At 39.0% G+C, this 21532-nt stretch overlaps 1 protein-coding gene across 14 annotated transcripts in view; it reads left to right on the forward strand.

Moving 5' to 3' along the window:
* Positions 1–1087: 1087 nt before the first annotated feature.
* Positions 1088–21532, forward strand: part of COL25A1 (collagen type XXV alpha 1 chain) — a 527190-nt gene continuing 506745 nt past the window's right edge. For all 14 annotated transcript variants that reach the window (XM_032254797.1, XM_032254795.1, XM_032254796.1 and 11 more), the window contains exons 1-2: positions 1088–2147; positions 3240–3309. In XM_032254797.1, coding sequence (XP_032110688.1) covers positions 1851–2147; positions 3240–3309 — 367 coding nt within the window. In that variant the 5' untranslated portion in view covers positions 1088–1850. The remainder of the gene's footprint in view (positions 2148–3239; positions 3310–21532) is intronic.

Raw genomic sequence — 21532 nt, forward strand, 5'->3', positions numbered from 1 at the left:
TACCTAGCGATATCTGTTCCCACATGTGAAAGACCAAGTTAGTGAAGTATTTTGTTGATTGTTTACAATAGTAAGCAATGACTTCAGATTAGCTTGAATAAGAAGACTAGGAAAAATATACGGTATTTTTTATGGGGAGATACGAAGGAACTCTTTGGAATAAGAGGTGGGATTTCTGTTTTCCCCAAAGTCAATTAGATGTCAAATGCTACTTGTTACCAACTTTCCAAAATCCCATTAGAGATCTTGTAATTTGATCCAGAGGGAACAGCACGAAGAGAGTCAGGTAAGAGGAAAAACTGACTTCATTCTTCATTCCTTTCCTAAATCCTGAGAAATGTGTATACTTCAACACTCCCTTTTCCAATCCCGCAAAACAGGGAATCAGGAAAACACATTAGCACCCTAGTATAGACTAGGAATACAGAGCTGGGAGGAGACTCAGTCCCGTCAAGACAAGGAAACTGGGGGAGGGGAGAGAAAACTTCATCTCGTTGGAGAATCTGCGGCGCGGCCGTGGGAAGAGAGGGGAAGTGGGGAAATGTACCTCAGACGTTGGCCAGACACTTTGCCTCTGGGCATGTGGGAAAGGGAGGGAGGAGGGAAAAACGCTGCACCAGAGCGAGATAGCGAGAGCTCCTGCGGCTGCTTTTGAGTGAAGATCAGGAGAGATAGAGCGTTCTGCTGCACTTCTTCCTCTCGGAGGCCATTTCTCCGTTTTTAAGTGGGATAAAGAGGGGGCGCTGGGCTGAGTCAGTATCAGCCAAAGTTGCCGCCTCCTGAGCAGCAGACCCCGCTCCGGCCCCTGGCCCAGGCCCGAGAGGTGGCCTTCGGGGACGCTGAAGTTACTCCGCGCAACGCAGGGGGAGGGGTCGCCAGGCTACTCTCCAATCACGGTGGCCGCTCCCGCGATTTGCATGTATTATGCTAATCACAGACCTCCTGCTCCGCTCCCACCCAAGCTTCCCGCCCCCTCGGGGGTCCCCTGGGCAGGCCTGCGGGCTGGGCCAAGGTGAATTCATTATGATAATGAGGCGGGCTCGGGCTTTGGCGGGGGAAGAGGGGCGCGCAGCAGTGCGAGCGGCGGGCCGGACGCCGGGCGCCGGGAGGGGTCGGGGGAGGGACGTCGTGCTCGGAGCGCGCGCGCACTCACACACTCACACGAGCATCCCGGAGGGTATTTAAGGATCGCGCACGCGGGGCTGCGGAGATCCTTCGGGCAGCCGCGACTTCGGCCTCGCGACTAGCATTTGCTCCTTGGGTTTATTTCGTTTTTCCTCTGTCTTCTCCCGCTTAGCCGCCCCTTTCGCGCTGCGCTGTAGCGTGCTCTCACAAACCTTTTTGCCTTGCATTGGATGCAGGTGGGAAACAGGTCGGCGTGCCGAAAGACGCCGAGTAGGTAGAAATAAGGCAAACTCGCAGAGGCGCAACAGGTCCGGTCCTCCGTGGCTAGGGCGAGCCGCGGCCCCGCGCCGCGCCTCGGCCGCTGTCCCTCGGACCCTGAGCGGCCGCTCTCGGGGACGGCGGAAGAGGTGTCGCTCCTCTGGGAGTCAGAAGAGCCGCCTGGGTGGGTTTCGTCTTGCTGTTTACCCTACCGCCACCCAGTCCCTGGACTGAGGGCGCTTTTCACCTCCAGCTGGGAGGAGAGAAGAAAGCGGGGATGGTGCAAGCCTGCGGGTCTGGACGCTGAGCAAGGCAGGGGTCCATCTCCGCTCGCGGGCTCGACTCCACTAACTAGTTCTGCAGCCACAGGGACTGAACTTTGGAGGACTCGACCTTTAGCTTTCCGTTTAGAATTATTTGAGGTGTAGAGGGTGGGAGGCGAAGCCGAGACGGCCGACCCCGCCACGATGCTGGTGAAGAAGCACGCAGGGAAAGGAGGGGGCCGGGATCCGGGATCCGAGGACCCGAGCCCTGCAGGGCTGCGATGTGCCCGGACCATGCCCCCGTGCGCCGTCCTGGCGGCCCTCCTGTCAGTGGTGGCCGTGGTGTCTTGTCTGTACCTTGGTGTGAAAACCAACGACCTCCAGGCGAGGATCGCCGTTCTCGAATCCGCCAAAGGGGCCCCTTCCATTCATCTGCTGCCTGATACCCTGGATCAGCTCAAGGCTATGGTGCAAGAGAAAGTGGAGCGACTTCTGGCTCAGGTGTGAGAGGCTGGGGTATTTTGCACGTGGGCAACATCTTACACAAGCGTGACTCTGTGTGCATGACTGGCCACTACCCTTTACTGTACGCACACTTGGTGTGACTGTGTGTGTGTGTGTGTGCATGTATGGGGCAAGGATCTGTGCTCACTGTAGCATATGTTTGTATATGCACATCCCTTGATATAGCATATATTTGTATATGCACATCTCCATGCCTGTCTCTGTAATATTCCCTCATTCTCTCTTAATGTTTCCATGTTATACATGTAGGAAGATCTAAAAGGTGAGAAGGGCATTTCATCTCTTTTTAGTTTCCTGAAGTCACGCGTGAGTCTTTCCCAATTGTGGAGAGAATATTTCTTGCAGAGGTAGCATCTGTTATATCTTTTACGTGTTGTAAGATGGTTAGGGTCATAGATGTTATTAATATACAAAAAAAGGTAACCACTCTTAAAAGTGAAATAGTCCCATATATAATTTAAAATCAATAATTTCACACATAGAATCTTTTCGTATTAAAAGTTTAAGCATTTTTTTTAGAGTAGCTTTATTTTTGGTGAAGGATGCTGTGCCGGTGTATTTATGAATGCAGAGCCCTTGGCGTTGAGAGTTGAAAGGAATCTACGTCATGTTTAAGGGCACCTTTAGACTAGAGTAAGGGGGGTTTCTGGAACTGTACTCTAGCGGGGAGCCTATTTGGCAGTAGTTGCAGCCTAGCATGATAAAGCAGTTGATCTTCATGTGTAAAATAGTGGCTGTTATTGGTAAGCCACAGCTTACCTAGTACTGCAACATTTTAGTGCTAGGTTTTTACATTGATTGCGTATGCTTGAGCTGACGGAGGGGGGGTAGGGAAGAATGGAGAAAGATGTTATACAAGTCCAGCAATCTTGATACCCTATCAGTGGTCATTTTATTTTTTTGGGGCTTAGGCATGATTACTTTTTGACTAGAGTCCAAGTACATATGTAAATGTTAGTTATGCAGGTTATGAAATGCCAGTAAATCAGGCATATGGCCAGAGTCCCTAAAGATTCCATCTCTCTACAGTGCTACTGATGATTGTTAATAACTCTTCTTTTCCCACAGAAATCCTATGAACATATGGCTAAAATAAGAATCGCAAGAGAAGCACCTTCAGAATGTAACTGCCCAGCAGGTAAAATGGAACTTATTTAACAAGGTTTCCTCTAGAGCAGAGCATTTTGAAACAAAGGTCCTGTGTCTGTCAAGTCTACCTGTAATAATAGTAAAGAAAGAATGCAGACTCAACTTACTTTAATAAAATCAACATGTTTCCGTCAAAAGGATGGCAAATAAGTTCCCAAATATTATTTTAAGCAGCATACCAAGGGCTGTTATGGTAAAGCAAAGAGAGAGGTAATCACCAAAGAAAATATAGGCAAGGTGATGTACAAAGCCAAACCTCTTAGATTCACAGATTTGGAAATATTCTTCAATTAAATTGTTTTGATGTCTTTGGTGAAAAGGACTGTAGAACTGTTAGGTTCTGAATTCCTGGGTGGCTCATATTGCATTAGTGCAGGGTTTTTTGTTTTGGTTTATTCCCTTTGGCATATGATTATGTTAGTAAACCATCTTCACTTCCTTCCCTGCTGTTTCTATCCTATTAAAAAGGTTCCATCTCCTATGCTATAGCTAGAGATGATGACTGAAAGAAAATAATAAGTTCCTTATCTTGAGCTTCCCATTACAAACTCTTGCATTCTCAGTGACTTCTGAAGAAGAGGCGCTTATATTTTTACCTTTTTTTTTTTTTTGTGTAGCTTCAGGGAGCCATATTAAAGGCAGCATGTTAGTAGAAGGATAGAGAAGGACATCATAAATAAGAACCCCTGGGTAATCATTAAATCTGTCTTCATGGACCTTTGAGGGCTTGGTAGTCATCTTTGACCTAACAATTTAGAAGCCCCTGGAATATGGCCATTGGGAATGTCTAGTGCATTCAACTCATATAAATCATGAAAAGCCTCCATAAGTTGAGATGTTTATTTCAGATAAACATTGTTAATACATTTATGAATATGATAGTTTCTTTTATTGTAATTCATGGAAAGTGAGTCTCTTAAAATTTCTTTGATATTAAGTAACATAATACTTAGGTGCTTATATATGAAAAGGTGAATTCTTGTATTTTTTTTTCATATTGTGAAACATTTTACCCCTCATGATAACTTGTTTTGGCATAGCTAACCAAGGCACCACATTTAGAAATTTTAAATGTTAACTCCAGGTTGTACATTATACACGTTTTACTATTTATGTTCTGTTAAATTTTTGAAAATAATAGAGCTCTATTTTTTAAATGAAGCTCTTTTGATGGAGAAGACATATAGGTTAGGTACCAGAAAAATGAAGAGTTAACCTTTGACAGTGTAGGTCTCATTCTTAGTTGTTTTAAGTTGGAAAATATCTCAGAAGTCAGATATTCAAGGAAGGCACTTTTCTAGTGTGGGAATTAACTTGCAACCACCTCATCAGCCTGTAGGGATTATTTAAATTCTCAGGACAGTTGGTACAGGACTTCACTGATCATACCACTTAGAGTCCAGCAGTTTTTTTAATACAGTATTCTTACTAGCTGTGTGAAAAAATAGCTAGTGTTTAATTAATAGAATTCTTAATGAACTTAGTAAAAAATAAAAAAGTGACAACCACAGCATTGAGTTCTGTTTTTTGAGAAGATGTAATTATTTCATGATGTCTAATGTAGCCTGTCTACTAAAGTCTAACTTGTAATCTAGAAGAAATCTATTACATTTAAGATTTACTGTATATTATCTTAGATTATTTTGGACTGTTTTTCATCTTAGCATGTTAACGTAATAACAAGTGGAGATTTCCTAGGCTTTTTTGTTGGCTCACACTAACAGCTGCTTTACCTCTTGCCACCACTAGAGCTCCACATTACATCAGTTTTTACCTGGCAACTTTCGAGGTAAACATTTGAAGGTGTGCATTCTAATATGCAGAATCAAGCAGGTTTCTGCTGACAAACTGCTATTAAGGAAACACTCCCTTTTTCTTGAGGAATAATCAGATATCATCAAAATGAAGACATTTTGTTGAAAATAGTATCCTGGGAAAACTAGTTATTTTGAATTATGGTCAGTGAGGAATTGTCTTAGGGAATGAATGGGCTGACCAAGAGGATTAGAAAAGAAAATCAGTACTTCCCACCTGGTTTGGCTCTAACCCTGGTTTGCAGTGACTAAGAGTTGTCACCTAGACATCTGTTTGTAGGGCAGAGTGAGACAAGTCTGTGACCTCAGTTCAGTTCCTGTGGACAGATGCCCACCCCTTGAAGTTGACACTGTTGTTGACAGTTTCAGTCACAGAGCCAAGGGCTGATAGCAAAGAAGTAATGGGATGTTGTTTGTGTTCACTCTAATTGCTTTTGATAGAACTCAGTCCCAGTGAAGTTTATTCAAGTAGGCTCTGAGGTAATCATAGAATTTATGTGTGTGTGTGTGTGTGTGTGTGTATGTGTGTATACACAAGAAGGAACCTCTGTGGGAAAAGGATGAAAAAGGCTGTTTTTAAAAATGTTTTTTAGTGGCAGGAGATGTACTCTCTAATTTAATTTTCACAATGACCCTGAGTTAAGTATTAGTAATCTCATTTTACAGATGAGGAAACTGAGACTCAGAGAAGATGATTAACTTAACATAGTAAAGACAAGTTCAGGATTCATGCCCACATCTGATAGAACCAAAAGCCCAAAGTCTACCAAGGAATAGAGAATAAGTATAGGATTTAGACTTGGGTAATTCTGTACTGGAATCCTGGATCTGCTACTCATTAACTGTGTGACATTGGTAAAACTAATGAACTTCTCTATGTTCTAATTTCCTCATCTGCCCCCATCCCACACATACACACAAAAGACTAATAATACCTACTTTAGGGTAATAATTTACCTAAATAGTCTGGCATGTTAGTGGCTATCCATTAGACAATAGCAATTACTATTCTTTGTAGTATATTATATGCTACTTAGCTTTACCGTGGTTTACAGAGACACATGAAATAGGTGGGAAAACTGAGACTTGGAGATGTTTTGCAATTTGCTAAAAACCCAATGGCTAATTAATGGCAGGTTTGGACTGGAACACTATGCTTAATTAAACAAATATATCTGGAGATTATTTATGCAGATAATCATACCAGTCAGTATTTCTTAGTGGTATATAAATAAAATTGGTTCTTTTTTGATATTTATGTAAGTCTCCTAAATTATTCTTACAAAAATTGCAGGGAAAACTTTTGACCTTTTAGGCAAACCATGATTGAAGTGTATAGGAGCTGGGCTTAAAAGACCATGGGGATATTAAAGAATGTCTTTACAGTTTTAATACCAGATATTTACAAAATGAAGTATTTTACTATGTGACTGCTTTTCAGACTTATTTTTTAACAGCTTTATTGCAGTAAAATTTATAATATTTACCAATTTTAAGATTTTTAGGACAAATTATAGAGTTGTACAGTCATCACCACAATCCAGTTTTAGATCATCTTGTCTGCCCCGGAGAAACTCACATTTATTTCTTTCATGCAGTGAGAAAACCTCTATTTTTAAAAGTATTTGATTTAAAGACACCCAAAATAATAATTTCTTTTTTTTTTTTTGAGACAGAGTTTTGCTCTGTTGCCAGGTGGCAGGCTGGAGTGCAGTGGCACAATCTCGACTCACTGCATCCTCTGCCTCCTTGGCTCAAGCAATTCTTCTGCCCCAGCCTCCTGAGTAGCTGGGACTAAAAGCATGTGCCACCATGCCCAGCTAATTTTTGTATTTCAGTAGAGATGGGGTTTCACCATGTTGGCCAGGATGGTCTCTATCTCTTGACCTTGTGATCTGCCCGCCTCGGCCTCCCAAAGTGCTGGGATTACAGGCGTGAGCCACTGTGCCCAGCCCAAAATAATAATTTTTAAAATAATTTTAAAATTTCCATACAAATTGAAGCTGTGTTTAGCAGAATCTTTGATTTAGCAGTAGGTGACCCATAGAAATTCAGCTGGCATCTGTGGCTTGGCCTCTGTGCATCAACTCTAATTGGAGAGAATAAGTTGGCTCTTTGCTATGGCAGTAGAATTTAGTTTTGGGTTCTGTTCTTGGAGTCCTACATAAAGTATGCATAAACCAGGCATATTTATGAGAAGGTTTTTGTGTTTCAACTGATAAAGAACTTTGGGAGATAGGCAGCAAACCAAAGATGTGTAGATCACAAAGTTTTCTGTATCTTACTCATCAGTAGTGTTGCCCATCCAGGGTATTAGGTATAAGAACCTCTGTGGTGTTATGGATGGAGAATGTGGATGTGGAATAAAGAATCCAAAATTCTAATCCTGGCTTTGTCGTTAACTTGTTATGCAATTTTGGGAAGTCATTTCCAAGAACAACTCTTACAGTTTCTATTTTCATGTCTCCAAAATTGGAGTGCTGAACAAGAATGATTTTGAAGGGCATTTGTCAGTTCTTCAGGTTAAATGAAGAGGCTGCTGTATGCCAAATACTGTACTAGTCATTGGGAAAATGTTGATGTATGAGGCAGACTTGGTATCTTCCCTTGTGAAGCTTACATTTGGATGAGGATGACAGATAATTCTTTAAAAATGACATAACGGTACAGGTGTGACAAGTGCAACCAAGAAAATATATAGTGTGCTTTGGGACAGATGACCAAACTCTTCCATTTTTGTAAACCCAAAGAATTTTTCTCTTTTCTCTGGATAAAATAAAGAAAAAAACATGATTCTCTTTTAGAAGTTCACAATAGGAGAAAATCTGGCTTCTGCTGAAAATAAAAGCTCTAGCAATGGGTAAAAAGCTGATTTTTTTAATTTGCCTTTTAGCTTTTTTAATTTGCCTTTTAGCTCTCCGAGAATTTATGAACAGATAGAGGTACATTGATAACTAGTATACTTACCCCACGTGAAACAAAAAAGTCACTGTTAATATACAAAGGGTTGTTGTAGACAGGAGGATGATGGCTTATTCTTCTGCTTGTGTCCTGAAAATAGAGTTAGGTTAAATAAGGAGAGAAACTTTATGTCTGGGGTACTGAACAGTAACACTGGACCTGGCTCCTGTACGTTCGTGATAATCCTTTATTGCAGCACAGCTAGTCATTTGCTTGGAGAGTTTAGCTAGAGATAAAAAATTACACTAGATAACTTCTGAGGTCTCTCTATACATTCCCAGTCCATGTAAATGATGGTGTACAAAATAAGAATACATGTAGGCAAGCAATTCATATAGGCAAGCAAGATTCATAAATGCAAATGATATTGCCCGTGGTGACTGACCTTGTAGCCTGTGTTCTTAGTTTTGGGTGGAAATAAATGTTAACTATAGCTTGATGGTTGTATACTCTTTCCCGTTATATAAGAAGAGCCTTTAAATTACCTTTCTAACATAAATTTACTTTCTCACATAAAACTTGTGTTTCCTACTCTACATGGTTTTTCACTTATGCTATATGTTTTTTTCCTAACACGCTGCACAGTGAGTGGAAAGAGTGCATCAAGTAAGGGGATAATAATGTGTAGATTTTCTATTATGTAAGGTAAAGAGTAGTCAGAAACAGCTTACAGAAAGAAATCAAATTAAAATGCTATAAATGTTATTTAAATGAGAATAGCAGACATTCCTCTCTTCTTATAAGGCCAAACAATACAATGTGACATCCAAGTGTCTTCAAGCATTCATGTTAAATTGTTTCAGTCCTAATGAGTACAACAGTTTGGGTCTAACATTTTGAGTTGGTCCAGAAGTGACAGCTGGTAAAAATGCCCAGTCACCCTAAGGGCCGATGACAAATTGCCTCTTGAAACAATGTTCTTGTTTCTTAGCTTCTCTTTTGCTTCTCTTGCCTACAAGTTATTAAGAAGTTAATTCTTAAAATACTCCTTTCTCTTTCTTACCTTAGTAATTCTATTTTTCCGTGAGCTGGGAATTACTTAGGAGAAGGGTGTAAATTCTGCATAGAGTTTAATTCAATCTGGCTCATTCAAATTATATGTAGCTATAAGAAGCCTCTCAGGGCCATAATATCCTACCGTGCTTCTGATTGCCTTGTCATTGTGTAAAATCAACTATGTGATGTTAATGAAAATAGTACCTGAATGTCAGGATTAGGTCTAGGGATGGAGAGGGGCATCTTCTTATCAACAGGATTAGGTAGATGGAGAGCTGATGGGGAAATATGTCAGAATCAGGACTGCTTTGCAGCCCAGGGGGACGTTTCCTGTTGCAGGGAACCTCACAAGACATTTATCCAAATAACATCAATCTATGTTATCTTGAGTGGAAACCGTCCAAAACCTATCATGAAAAAGCGTTTTTATTCCATACTATCACTTTATAAACATTACTTGGTGGTTTGATGGAAGCTGAGAATGTGAAAACAATGTATGAGTCAATCTGGGCTGCGGCTATAGCCTAGTATGTGATGGCTAAATATAGACGCATCCCCAGCCTCCCTGGTTTGCCAATATGGGTGAAGTTCCATGTGGCGGTTTAATGCACCATGATATTTAATGCTTTTCCCCTGGTTTGTGTTAAAAATGACTGTGGCGTGCCTGCATACTCAGTTCTTAGACATAGATAGTTACTGCCTCATTTGGGATTTATTCAGAAATCTTGCAATTAAGAAATGTTATTTCAAAATTGACTTTTTAAAAAAGTATAGAAGAGTGAGAAGCAGAAGTGGAAGTCACTTACAAATTAAAATTGAGCACTTTTCATTGGCATCATATATTCCTCCAAATGACTACTCTGTGAGTCATTTAAACAATAAGAAACCCTTGAGGAAATGCCACCAGATGACAGGCACCTCCCATTTGTGACCACTAGGAGGAGGAACTGAGCTGAATAGTGGGACTTCCTCTGTTCTGCCTGCTCCTTCCCAGTTAAACCCCTAGCTGACTTCTATCTCTTGACTTCCGTTTGCAATAAGAAAGATTCATGGAGAAAGCAAGGAATTTCTTCCACCTATATTTGAAGACTCTAGTGTCCTATCAGCTTTAAGATATTTGAAAGAATATAGTAAATTTCACATTTATATTAGTCAAAACATTTATTTAGTGGATAAATTCACAGATGTGAAGTTTAAGCTAGTATCCCAATAGATCGAATAAATGAACTAAATGTAATTGAAATCACCAGTTGAGGATTTTGTACTTACATTTTGGAATTTCTCAAAACCCAGAATAATTTGGAATCAGTGTCATGCTTTTGACATAATTTCATCTGGAGTCTTCATTTCAACTTTATGTTGCCACATAATATGAGAGCTGAAAAACATTTTTTATTATTCTTTATATTGTATTCTTTAGTCTTATTGCTAAATTCATCTTTTTGCTATAAAGACATGTTTAGTAGATGTAGACCTTATTTGTCAGGAATGCCAACACTGTGTCTGTTCATTTGGACGTTAATCATTTAGATTTTAGGAGCTCTAGTTTCCTGGATTATGTACACAGTGTTTTTATTCTTGGGTTTGAAATGTGGTCAGCACATTTTAAAATACAATTTTCTGATTTAGGCTAAGTGGCTGAGTAAATTGTATGAATTGTAGCCAGCTCTCGTTTGTACGTTATGGTAATATTGAGAGTCAGAATGTGCCTAACTAAAAGTAGCTGATCAGGGAAGGGGTAAAGTCTATTTTTTTTTCCCTTCTTTACCAAAGAGTTCACATGTAAGAAGAGTAAAAGAGGGGGGGAAAAGGCTTCCTATATCTTCTAATCTCTCAGAATTATATTTCTCTACCATCATACTTAGAAAGCTTGATATTTTAGAGTTTACTGTTATATAATTCCGTACAATAGTTAGGGAGCCAGAGTAATCCTCCACTATAGCTTTGTATTATACCTCCATTTTTGATCTTTAAGATGCCACAGTGAAATATGTCAGGAAAATTGATACATTTCTTACTCAGCATTCCTGTGTCTAAGGTCAATGCTGGGAGCTGTCAAAGGTAAGTTGTTTGTATTACCCTTCCAGCAATTATGAAACCCCAAGAACTCCAGATTCCAGCCAGCATTTTAAAGATACATATGATATGATCATAAGATGAAAGTGATTTCCACAAACCACGTTTAGAAACCAGCGCTTTTACTTTGAAGTCATACCAGAAATGCTGGCCTATTCTAGGGCTTCTAAGTGAACTTTGGAACACTAAAAGTCATGTTTTATTGAAAGAATTAGGGCACAAGGTCAGAGCAGACGATGTTTAAATGGAAAAATCTTCTTAAATAACTGCCTTTCTCAGGATGGTTATCAACTTGATTGGGAATCGAGTAGGTTAAGTGGGTCAAGGATCAAGTGACTTTTGTGGGCAGATCCTGACACATGCTAACTGGTAAGTGGCCTCATGGTATAACTCTGTTCTACTCCCAGTGCCACTTATGGGATCAACGTATACCCTAAACTTCCCTCCCAATCCCTATAGATATACTGACAGTGTCTTCCCAGGTTAAGTGGTCTCATGGTACAACTGTATTCCACTTCCAGTCTTACTTATGAGCTTCTTGGCAGGGGCTCTGGTTTGTATCTGTGTATCTCTAGGAATCATGGCAGAGCTCTCTATGGAAGATTCTCTATAAAAGGGCAAGATGTTTATAATGAAGATCTGAAAATGTGGCTTGGGGCTTTTATCGTGATTCATCTCTTTCCATGCATTACTATTCTCATCCCCATGCCTTTTAAACATTTTCTTTGAGAACTTTGTGAGCCATAACGTGTTAAAGCTAATACAAATTTTGGAGGTTAAGTAGTTCAGGGATTTTATAACATTTCTTAAAAAAGCTGAACCTTTTTAAACAATGAAATTTTATGAGAAACCCTGGTATATGAAATTGGACACAATGTTAGCTACGCTGATTGACCTCAGAGATTGGAGCAGGCAGAAGCCAATACCCTTCATGTTCTTTCTTTCTGCTGCCCACTTCTGTCCCCCGTGGTGGCCCCTGAGATATCTCTAAAGAACCTTAGGACTCCATAGGACACTATTAGAAAACTATTGAAAGTCCAAGCCCCAGAGGACTTACATTTGTCAACACAGAAGTGATCTTTGAAATACTGTAGTAGAAGCATTACTAGAAATGATGCTGGTAAAATTATTTATTCAAATTAATAAAGTCTTAGAAATGACCATTGATGTATTATCATCATTTCTTTAATGGGTTGGAGTATTCTAGCAAGGAAAGTAATATAAAAATTGTATCACAGGAAATCTGGGTAAATGTGCTGTGTAACAGCATGGTATTATTCATTAGAAAATCTACATCTCACTTCGTCCTTTTTCTTAAAGTTACTTATTTCTTAAGCCTTCAAGTCACAATATTGTTCTTGTTCTTTTAGTGACAATTTTCTATGTTTTTTCAAATTTCTTCCGTTGTGTTTTTACTTATTTTTTAATTCTAGATACTCATATGGAACTTTTGGAGCTTTATTGTCAAGCTACAGCAATTCATTGTCTTTTCAAATATGTTTACTTAAAGCAGTTGGTTTTTTTACTAATAGTTAATACTTACTTAGTCCACAAGGTAGCATATGAAAAATAACACTTCCCTAAATTATTTATCGAAAATATATGTTATAAGACTTCTAGGATCTTCTAAAGATACTTCTAAGATCGTTGAGACTTTCTTACTTGATTTGATTTTTGGTTGTGTATAAAATTGATGTTTGTATATTGAAATTCAAGTTGATGGCACAATGAGAATACATGAATTGTGCATAAGTAATAGGAAAAAATCTCTAGGAATTAACAGGATTTTAGCCATTAGTGAGTGAGATATGCAATACATTTCACATGGAAAGTATAAGTCTGGCTACAATCATACTGTGATAAGTACTACAAAAGAAAATTTGAAAGACAATACTCCACCTCACATTGAAATGAATGCCCGCTGTCATCAGCCGCACTATTTACTGTATGAGTAGCTAGCTGTGGACAGTTGTTTGGCTAGCTGAAACACGTTCGTCATTTGTCTGGTAGGACACAGAATGACACAGCAGTTGTACAAGTTATCAAGCTTTGGTGAGCAGTTTATTTTCTCTTTAATATACAGTCTCAAACTATGGACTTCAAGGAAGATGGAAGAGAAAATGACTTTTCTTTTTTAAATGGTTACTTTGTCTTCTGCAAAAAGACGACCAGTAAAGCAACAAAGATAGGAAAGTTGAACAAGCAATACAGGCTGGAAAGACCATATAGGCCAAGCTTGTCCAACCCATGTCCCTGCAGGCTGCATGTGGCCCAGGACGTCTTTGAATGTAGCTGAACACAAATCTGTAAACTTTCTTGAAACATTACAAGTTTTTTTGCAATTGTTGTTGTTGTCGTTGTTGTTAGCTCATCAGTTATTGTTAGTGTTCATGTATTTTATGTGTGGTCCAAGACAATTATTCTTCCAAATGTGGCCCAGGGAAGCCAAAAGACTGGACGTTCCTGATACATGCCAACCAAAGCTATTGCAAACTACAAGAAAAGAGATTTAACTAAACAAAGTGTATTCCCTAAATTTCCTTCCCAACCCCTATAGATATTCTGACAGTTTCCCAGGATTTTAAGCAGCAAGCCTGACAAGTATGACTTAGTACTACCATACATGTTAAGCATCTGGAAGTTTTTAATTTGAAAAACCCCAAACCTCTAGCATTGAGAAATTATATCCGTAAAGAAACCAGGACTTTTATGTTCTTGCATGTAATTTCCTCTGTACAAAATTATTTAACGCTCCCAGTTTTAGCTATTTCTGAAGATACTTTCCTGAATATTGGGTTGGCTCTGCAACCAATTTCTGTATGAGGATGCCATGTATTTGTGGTAAAAATTTATGTTACCATTTTTGGAATATTAAAAAAAAGGTTCATTTATTTTTATGGCAAAAAGTGCCCTTGAATTGAGGGGTCTGAGGTATGCTTTCTATATTCTATGGGTGAGCTCATGACACATTAGACTCAGAATATGTTTTATTCTTTTAAGCTTTCATCTTTTTGAGCAGAAAACCCTTGCTTCCATCATCAATCCTCAAGAAGAAATCTCAGACAGAGGAATTTTATAATCAGTAACATGTATCCTCTGTGTGTACGTATCATACATCATTTTTTTCTCATCATGTTTAAGTTATTACATCTGTACTTTTGTTTATTTGTAATCGTATACTGCTAGCATTTTAAACATTCACACTGTTTGACATTGATAGGATGTGATGAGATTAATAATGTTCACTGGATTCCTAAAAATCCAAAAGCAAATACAGCAAACAGGCCCTCAATGAACACACATTGCCCTAATGTGATCCGTGGTTGGCAAGCAGGGTGGACAGGATTGTCTTTGGGAGGTAGCCATATAGCTATGAAATTACAAAAACAGAGGATGTTCTATGTTCCTAAATAAGAACCCCATTCTACTCAGGGTGCTCCCTTATCTTCCCTTCTCTAGCATGGATAGAACCCCTATTTTGCTTTCATTCTGTTGATGACGCTTTACTTGGATTACTGTTAGCTTCTGATTTGAAGCCTCATCACCCTTGGGTCTCAAAGCCTCTAGACTTTTCCTGGGCGATAGCTGTACTCATGTTTCAATTTAGCAGCATAACTGAGAAAACGTTGATGGCAAATATCAATACTCACCAAAAATTTCAAAAAGTAACTGATTATTTTCTCAAAAATTACTATTAAAAATACTTTTCAAAAAATAAAATTATGACTTTCATACAGATGTAAAATTAACGAGTGCTAAAGATTTTACTTAAATCGTTAAAGAAGGATTAAATCATTAAGGTATGGGTAAGCAAAGGAGAGTTATAAAGGCATTGTAACCAGCTGAAAGGAGAGTTTAAAGACATTTACAGTTCAGGAATATTGAAATTTGATGTGCAAAGGGAGACAAAACTGGACTTTTTCACAGTGGGAAGTCAGTTATACTCAGATAGAATTTGCATGCCTATAGACAAAAATAATTTTGTTTTGCTACTAATTATCTACAACTTACAGTTATAAAATAGCTCTCAAAGAATCAGAATCAGATGCATGGGAAAGATGTGCTGTAGACAATGCATAGTTTTCCATAGGAGCACAAATTTTTCCCTATATTACTAAAGCAGCTACACAGGAAACAGTTCTTTAGGTAATCAAAAATATTTGTATATACATATATGTGTATGTATATATATATATATATATATATATATATATAATTTAGTATTTTTGATAGTAATGATTGTTTATTATTCTGTTTCCTTCCATATTCCAGATTTTGTGGACTTAATTTTTTCATTTTTGTTAAAATTAGTTATTTAAAGGACAGTTCCTCTGAGTTTGGGCTTTATCCGCTAGGCCCATGAGGGTGGTGCTAATTGCTATGCTTGCATTACTGTTACAGTTTACATAAGTGTAAAATGAAAAATTATAACACTGACAATTTGTTTGAGACAGACACCATTTTGGAACACTCTGCTTCCTGTACTTAGGTACCAATGAATAGTTCCACTAATGTTAAAGAAAGAGTTGCTGACCTCACCTTGTGTTTTGGGAAATTATGTACAGGCACTTACTTTATTCATTCTCCCTCTTCTGTACTTCCAGGGAACCACCCTATTAATAATAGTGGCCATTATAAGTGTTTAACATAAAAAACCAGAAAAGTAAGATATATAAAAGTAAGATATACATTGTGATCATCTTTGATCATAATGGATTTTGCAGGGAACCACATTTGTGATTTGAAAAGAAAATGTTTGTGAGTAAATCAGTTCCATGCTCCTATTATTTTTCACTGTGTGTATTTAGCAACAGCATGTTATACCAACTCTGTTGCTGTATTTAAAATTTTAAGCACATAAATGATATTTGTTTCATAATCTAAAAAAAAAATATAGCCTTTTTCTCTAGCAAGAGTTGTAGAGGAGGAAATCCTTAGTTATTCCTGAGCCTGAATAAGGCGGAGGAGGGGGAAGGAGGGAAGGACGTTTTTGAATGGAGAAGCCATTCATCTGCAGACTGCATTTCCCTGATATGAGCATATGGTTGCTTCTGGGATTTTATGCTGCTATTTTGGCCCTCCGGGCTTTGACTTCAGATATCTCATCTCCTAGTTTGTTTCTTTCTTGGATTCTTTCAGCCAGTTCCCATCTTCTTTCTTTTTCTAACCACTATACTAATGAGGAAAATTTTCACTTTCACTTTTTTCACTGTCTTTTCTTTTTTTGAGACAGAGTTTCGCTCTCATTGCCTAGGCTGGAGTGCAATGGCACAGTCTCGGCTCACTGCTACCTCTGCTTCCTGGGTTCAAGCGATTCTCCTGCCTCAGCCTCCCGAGTAGCTGGGAATACAGGCATGGGACACCATACCCAGCTAATTTATGTATTTTTAGTGGAGACAGGGTTTCACCACATTGGCCAGGCTGGTCTTAAACTCCTGACCTTGTGATCCAGCCTACCTTGGCCTCCCAGAGTGCTAGGATTACAGGCGTGAGCCACCGCACCCGGCCTCAATTCCCATCTTACTCATGTGTGTGTTGTTGCTTCAGACAACGTTGTCTTTAGTCCATACTTCGAAAGATTTGTTTGCCTGTTCTTGGCCCATATGTCTTTCATTAGCCTGCCTTGTTTGATCTTGCTTTACCTCTGTCACTCTATCAGCTCCTCAAACAGCTTGGCCTTCAGCTTCCTGGGTATGTGAATGCTCCCCTCTGCTCCTGCCTGCCTCAGTTGCTGCCACCTTTTGGCTGAGCCAACTTGGATTCTGGCAAAAGAATGGCTGAAGCTAGATAATGGCCTTGCCCGTACATTCTAGGAAGAAAATATGTCAGAATGGGGGCTATGGATGAGGGGAATCCATTGAAACTACAGGTGGATTGCTGGGTTTTGTAGGGAAATGTTTATCGTCATTGAAAAGAAAATTATGTTCTGGTTGTCTCATATTAGTAGGTAGGGGAGGGATTAATTATAAATAGTAAACATTTCAGATATTAGTATTTAAAAATGATGTACTGTGGATGATAACTGACCTCTGGTATTACCTAATGCCAGTCAACTCTGGCAAAGGTGAAAGGTCATGTGAATAGCAGTCTTTTAAAAATCTTTTTATTCAATTAACTAATAAATGTTTATTGTGACTTACTATGGGTGAGACCCTGTGCCAAATGCTTGACTGTTTAGGGAAATAAGGAGGCTGCTAAACTCTTGTGAAGAACTAATGGTGTCAGATAAGCAGACTGAAGACTGCAATAGAAGTAATAGTTATGAAAGTATGGCCTGTAGCCAACCGTATCCAATTTTAATGGATTTAAAACTACAATGATAATTCGTGTTTGAACTCATAATTCCAGTTGACTTTTCATGACTTCAAAAATAGTAACATGCTATTAGAGAAATTGGCATTTGGATTTTGTGTGTGTGTGTATTATGATACTTTGCAGAAATGTTGGTAACACACCAGTGAGATGGTTTTTCTGAAGATAAATGATCTCTACCAGTTGTTAGGTCAACTGTCACATTTTTAACCCCTCCCCAGGATGCCTTCTGTGGCAGTTATTGGAGCCTTGCTGGCTCTCCTAAATGTTGGATCAGATTCTATGGTCATGTTTTCTAGCGAAGGCAGAATCTCTGGATCTTGGTTAGACTCCCTGGGGTTGTAAGAACAGAGATCCTATTAGGTGGCCCTCAGTAGCAGTGGTATACAGATTTTCAACCTTCCCATTATTGATATTTTGGGTTGGTTAATTTTTTGTTGTTGGGGGCTGCTGGCTTGTGCATCATAGGATGTTTAGCAGCATCCTTTGTTTCTATCCACTAGATGTCAGTTGCACCCCTTGGCTCCATAACCAAAAATGTTTCCAAATCTTGCAAATGTCCCGGAGGGAGTAAAAATTATTCCCAGTTGAGAACCATTCTTTACTTACTCCCAGTCAATAAAAAAAGCAAGAATATGTACTCTGCAGCTAGTTCTATTAGAAGAACAGGAAATGAAGGGTAGTTCAGTCAGGATATATGATCATCTTTTCATCAAGAGGGATCCTTTGTAGTGCCTGCTGGGGCCTTAAGAATTTTATTTCTATTTCTATTGTTTTGTCAAAGCTGTTCTCTCCTCTACATTCTAGCTACTTCTATTGCCTGATGCTCAAGGTGTACCTCAAGGTTGACCTCTTTCTTTGTGTTTGCTGATAGTGTTGTTATTATTCTTTTTTTTTTTTTTTTTTTTTTTTTGAGACGGAGCTTCACTCTTGTTACCCAGGCTGGAGTGCAATGGCACGATCTAACCTCCACCTCCTGGGTTCAGGCAATTCTCCTGCCTCAGCCTCCTGAGTAGCTGGGATTACAGGCACGCACTACCATGCCCAGCTGATTTTTTGTATTTTTTTAGTAGAGACGGGGTTTCGCCATGTTGACCAGGATGGTCTCGATCTCTTGACCTTGTGATCCACCCGCCTCGGCCTCCCAAAGTGCTGGGATTACAGGCATGAGCCACCGCACCCGGCGTGTTGTTGTTATTCTTAAATGATCTACGCATATGACAAAAATGCAAATATTTGAATTAAAAGTGGTATACAATATCCCATCTCTCTCCAGAGGTGCCAACTGGTATAGTTTGTTGCATATTTTCCTAACACAAATTGATTTCCATCATTCTTTTTGAAGGCTATACATTATTGTATAATTGTACCACAGTTTAATAGGATGACAGATAACTTTCAAACGTTCAGATACTATTTCCTGTTTCTTCCGTTTCCTGAGAAAGATTACTTTGGTTCCTACTTCTGTTCTAGCAGGGTGGAAGCCTAAGAAATTCTTCTTAATTAAGGTATTACTAATGTGCTTTGCTGCTGATAAATGCTTAAGCACTCTCAAAAAAAAAAAAAAGACAAAAAAACAACCCAACTCTAATTTGTAGCATTTGCATGTTTTTTGGGTGTAAATATCCTACCAGAGTTGATTTCATGTTAACAAAGTGACGTTAGGAAGTGATATTTGAGTGTTTACTAGCTGTGCCTTTAGTGTAATTTTTAAACTGTAAGTTCATATAATTTGTTTTAATAATCACTGTGTTTAACATTGGGCTTGCAAAATCTTGAAAGCTGAACCATCAGCTCTTGAGTCAGCGTTCAGCTTCTTGCACCCACTGGCACTGATAATCCCTTTTTTCAAATTGCGTGAATTGCGTTATTTCTGGTAATGTTGTCTCCAAGGGACACTGCCGCCTCGGCTAGTATTTTAAACCTCAGTGTTGGAGACAGTGTGTTTGAAGGTTGTTCAGACATACATGACATTTGATATTTGGATTCCCTTAGTGACATTCTGGCTATAATAATTGGTGACATAAGTCATTCAATTTATGATTATCATTTGAAATAGAGCTTTCAATTTTGGACAAGTTTGTTAGAAAACTTCATCTTTTTGTTAGGCTGAAATTCATCTCCTTATATAGCATGGATCATTTGATTCTGTATACCATTCTCACTTTACATCATAAAAAACAAGTTGAGTACCTCTGTGCTATGATAACTCTTCAGGTATTTAAAATGACCTATATTTCCTATTGATGATTTTATTTTTGGAATAAATTCCCTTAATTCAGAGGATCCAGCTCATCTATTTCTTTCTTAAATTTGTGCAATTGATTCTCAATCAAGCTCCAGATGTGGCCTGACAGGCATATGCAGGAATGAGAGAGAGGAAAACTTCCCTAGTTCTAGAAACTATACTGCTAACTAATGCAGACTAAAATTATAATAACTTACTTGCTGGTCTCATAATTCTGTTGACTGACACTGAATTTAGCAACGATGAAACCCTCAAGTATTTTTTACGTATGTTGTTAAGTCCTGTCTTCCTCACTCTTTATCGTATAGGTCTCTTTTTTTCCCTTGGTTGGGGTGTTGGGGAGGGCGCAAATTCAAGGCTACTACATATATATATTTGTACTCAATATTTATCCCTGTTTATAAAACCTAAATCCAGCCTTGTCGGGATTTGTTGGAATAATTATTCTTTCAATAAATTTCCAACTTCCTTTTCCTTCATGTGACTTGGAAATTTGATGAAAACAGACTGATGATGTTTTCTTCTGATTCTGTAATAAAATGCATAGAGCCCCTTGGCTTTCTGGTAGTTTTCTTTGTTAGTTGCCAATAATCTATTTATGAGCACCTTTGGAATTGTTTTTTTTACAGTGATCCATTTACTTGTCTTCTATGCATTGCAGTACTTTCAACTGTGTTCCTCAGAGCACCATTGCTTTTTCTTTTTTTCTGTTTTGAGACAGAGTCTCACTCTGTGACCCAGGCCAGGCTGGAGTGCAGTAGTGCAGTCTTGGCTCGCTGCAACCTCCGCCTCCTGGGTTCAAGCGATTCTCCTGCTTCAGCCTCCTGAGTAGCTGAGATTAGAAGCGCATGCCACTGTGCCTGGCTAATTTTTGTATTTTTGGTAGAGACAGCATTTTGCCATGTTGGCCAGTCTGGTCTTGAACACCTGACCTCAGGAGATTCCCCCTGCCTCGGCCTCCCAAAGAGCTGGGATTACAGGCGTGAGCCACCGTGCCTGGTCTCATTTCTTTTTTATTGTTAACAAATGTTGTGAGAAAGAAGGTTTTCAAGATCAAATAAATTAGAGGTACACTAAATTAAACATAAGCAGATTTGTTTACTGTAAACTTTGTGCATTGTGAATCTCCAAATTGGCGGATGTAATATAGCATGGTTTCTAAGCTTTTCTGGTCATAGAACACTGATTTTTCCCATTTAGATAAAATAATATGACTAAGGGTAAGCTGTTCTGTGGATTGATAGATGTTTTTCACCAAGAATATTTGGAGGGAAGTAGTTTGGAGGTTTGCAGAACTTTAGCTGAGATAGTCTAAGATTAATAAAGAAAGTGTTTCTCAACTTGCAGAAGTAGGGCTTGATGAGTTTCCAGAAAGAAGGAAGAAACGGAAGAGAAGGGGAACAAACGTTAGTATAAATGAAGGTACTCTGGATAGGACTAAAGCCTAAAGCCAGAAGGCAAACTCAAATGTCAGGCAAGTATCACACTTGTGTGAAGTTTGTTAGACCAGGCTATCCTGCCAGCAGATTGGATTGTAGGACCTACCTAAAAGCATTCAAGTAATTTTTAAAAAAACTTTGCCAGCTGATGGGGGCTAACACCTGTAATCCTAGCACTTCGGGATGCCAAGGCAGGAGGATCGCTTACGCCCAGGAGTTTGAGACAAGCCTGGTTAACATAGTGAGACCCAATCTCTAATAAAAAGAAAAAAAATTAGCCTGGCTTGGTGGCACATGCCTGTAGTCCCAGCTATTTGGCGGGCGGAGGCAGGAAGACTGCCATAGTAGCTATCTAACTCAAATACA

Source organism: Sapajus apella, unplaced genomic scaffold (genome assembly GCF_009761245.1).
Source record: "Sapajus apella isolate SASKATOON/1434 unplaced genomic scaffold, GSC_monkey_1.0 scaffold87, whole genome shotgun sequence".
Classification (NCBI taxonomy): Eukaryota; Metazoa; Chordata; class Mammalia; order Primates; family Cebidae; genus Sapajus; species Sapajus apella.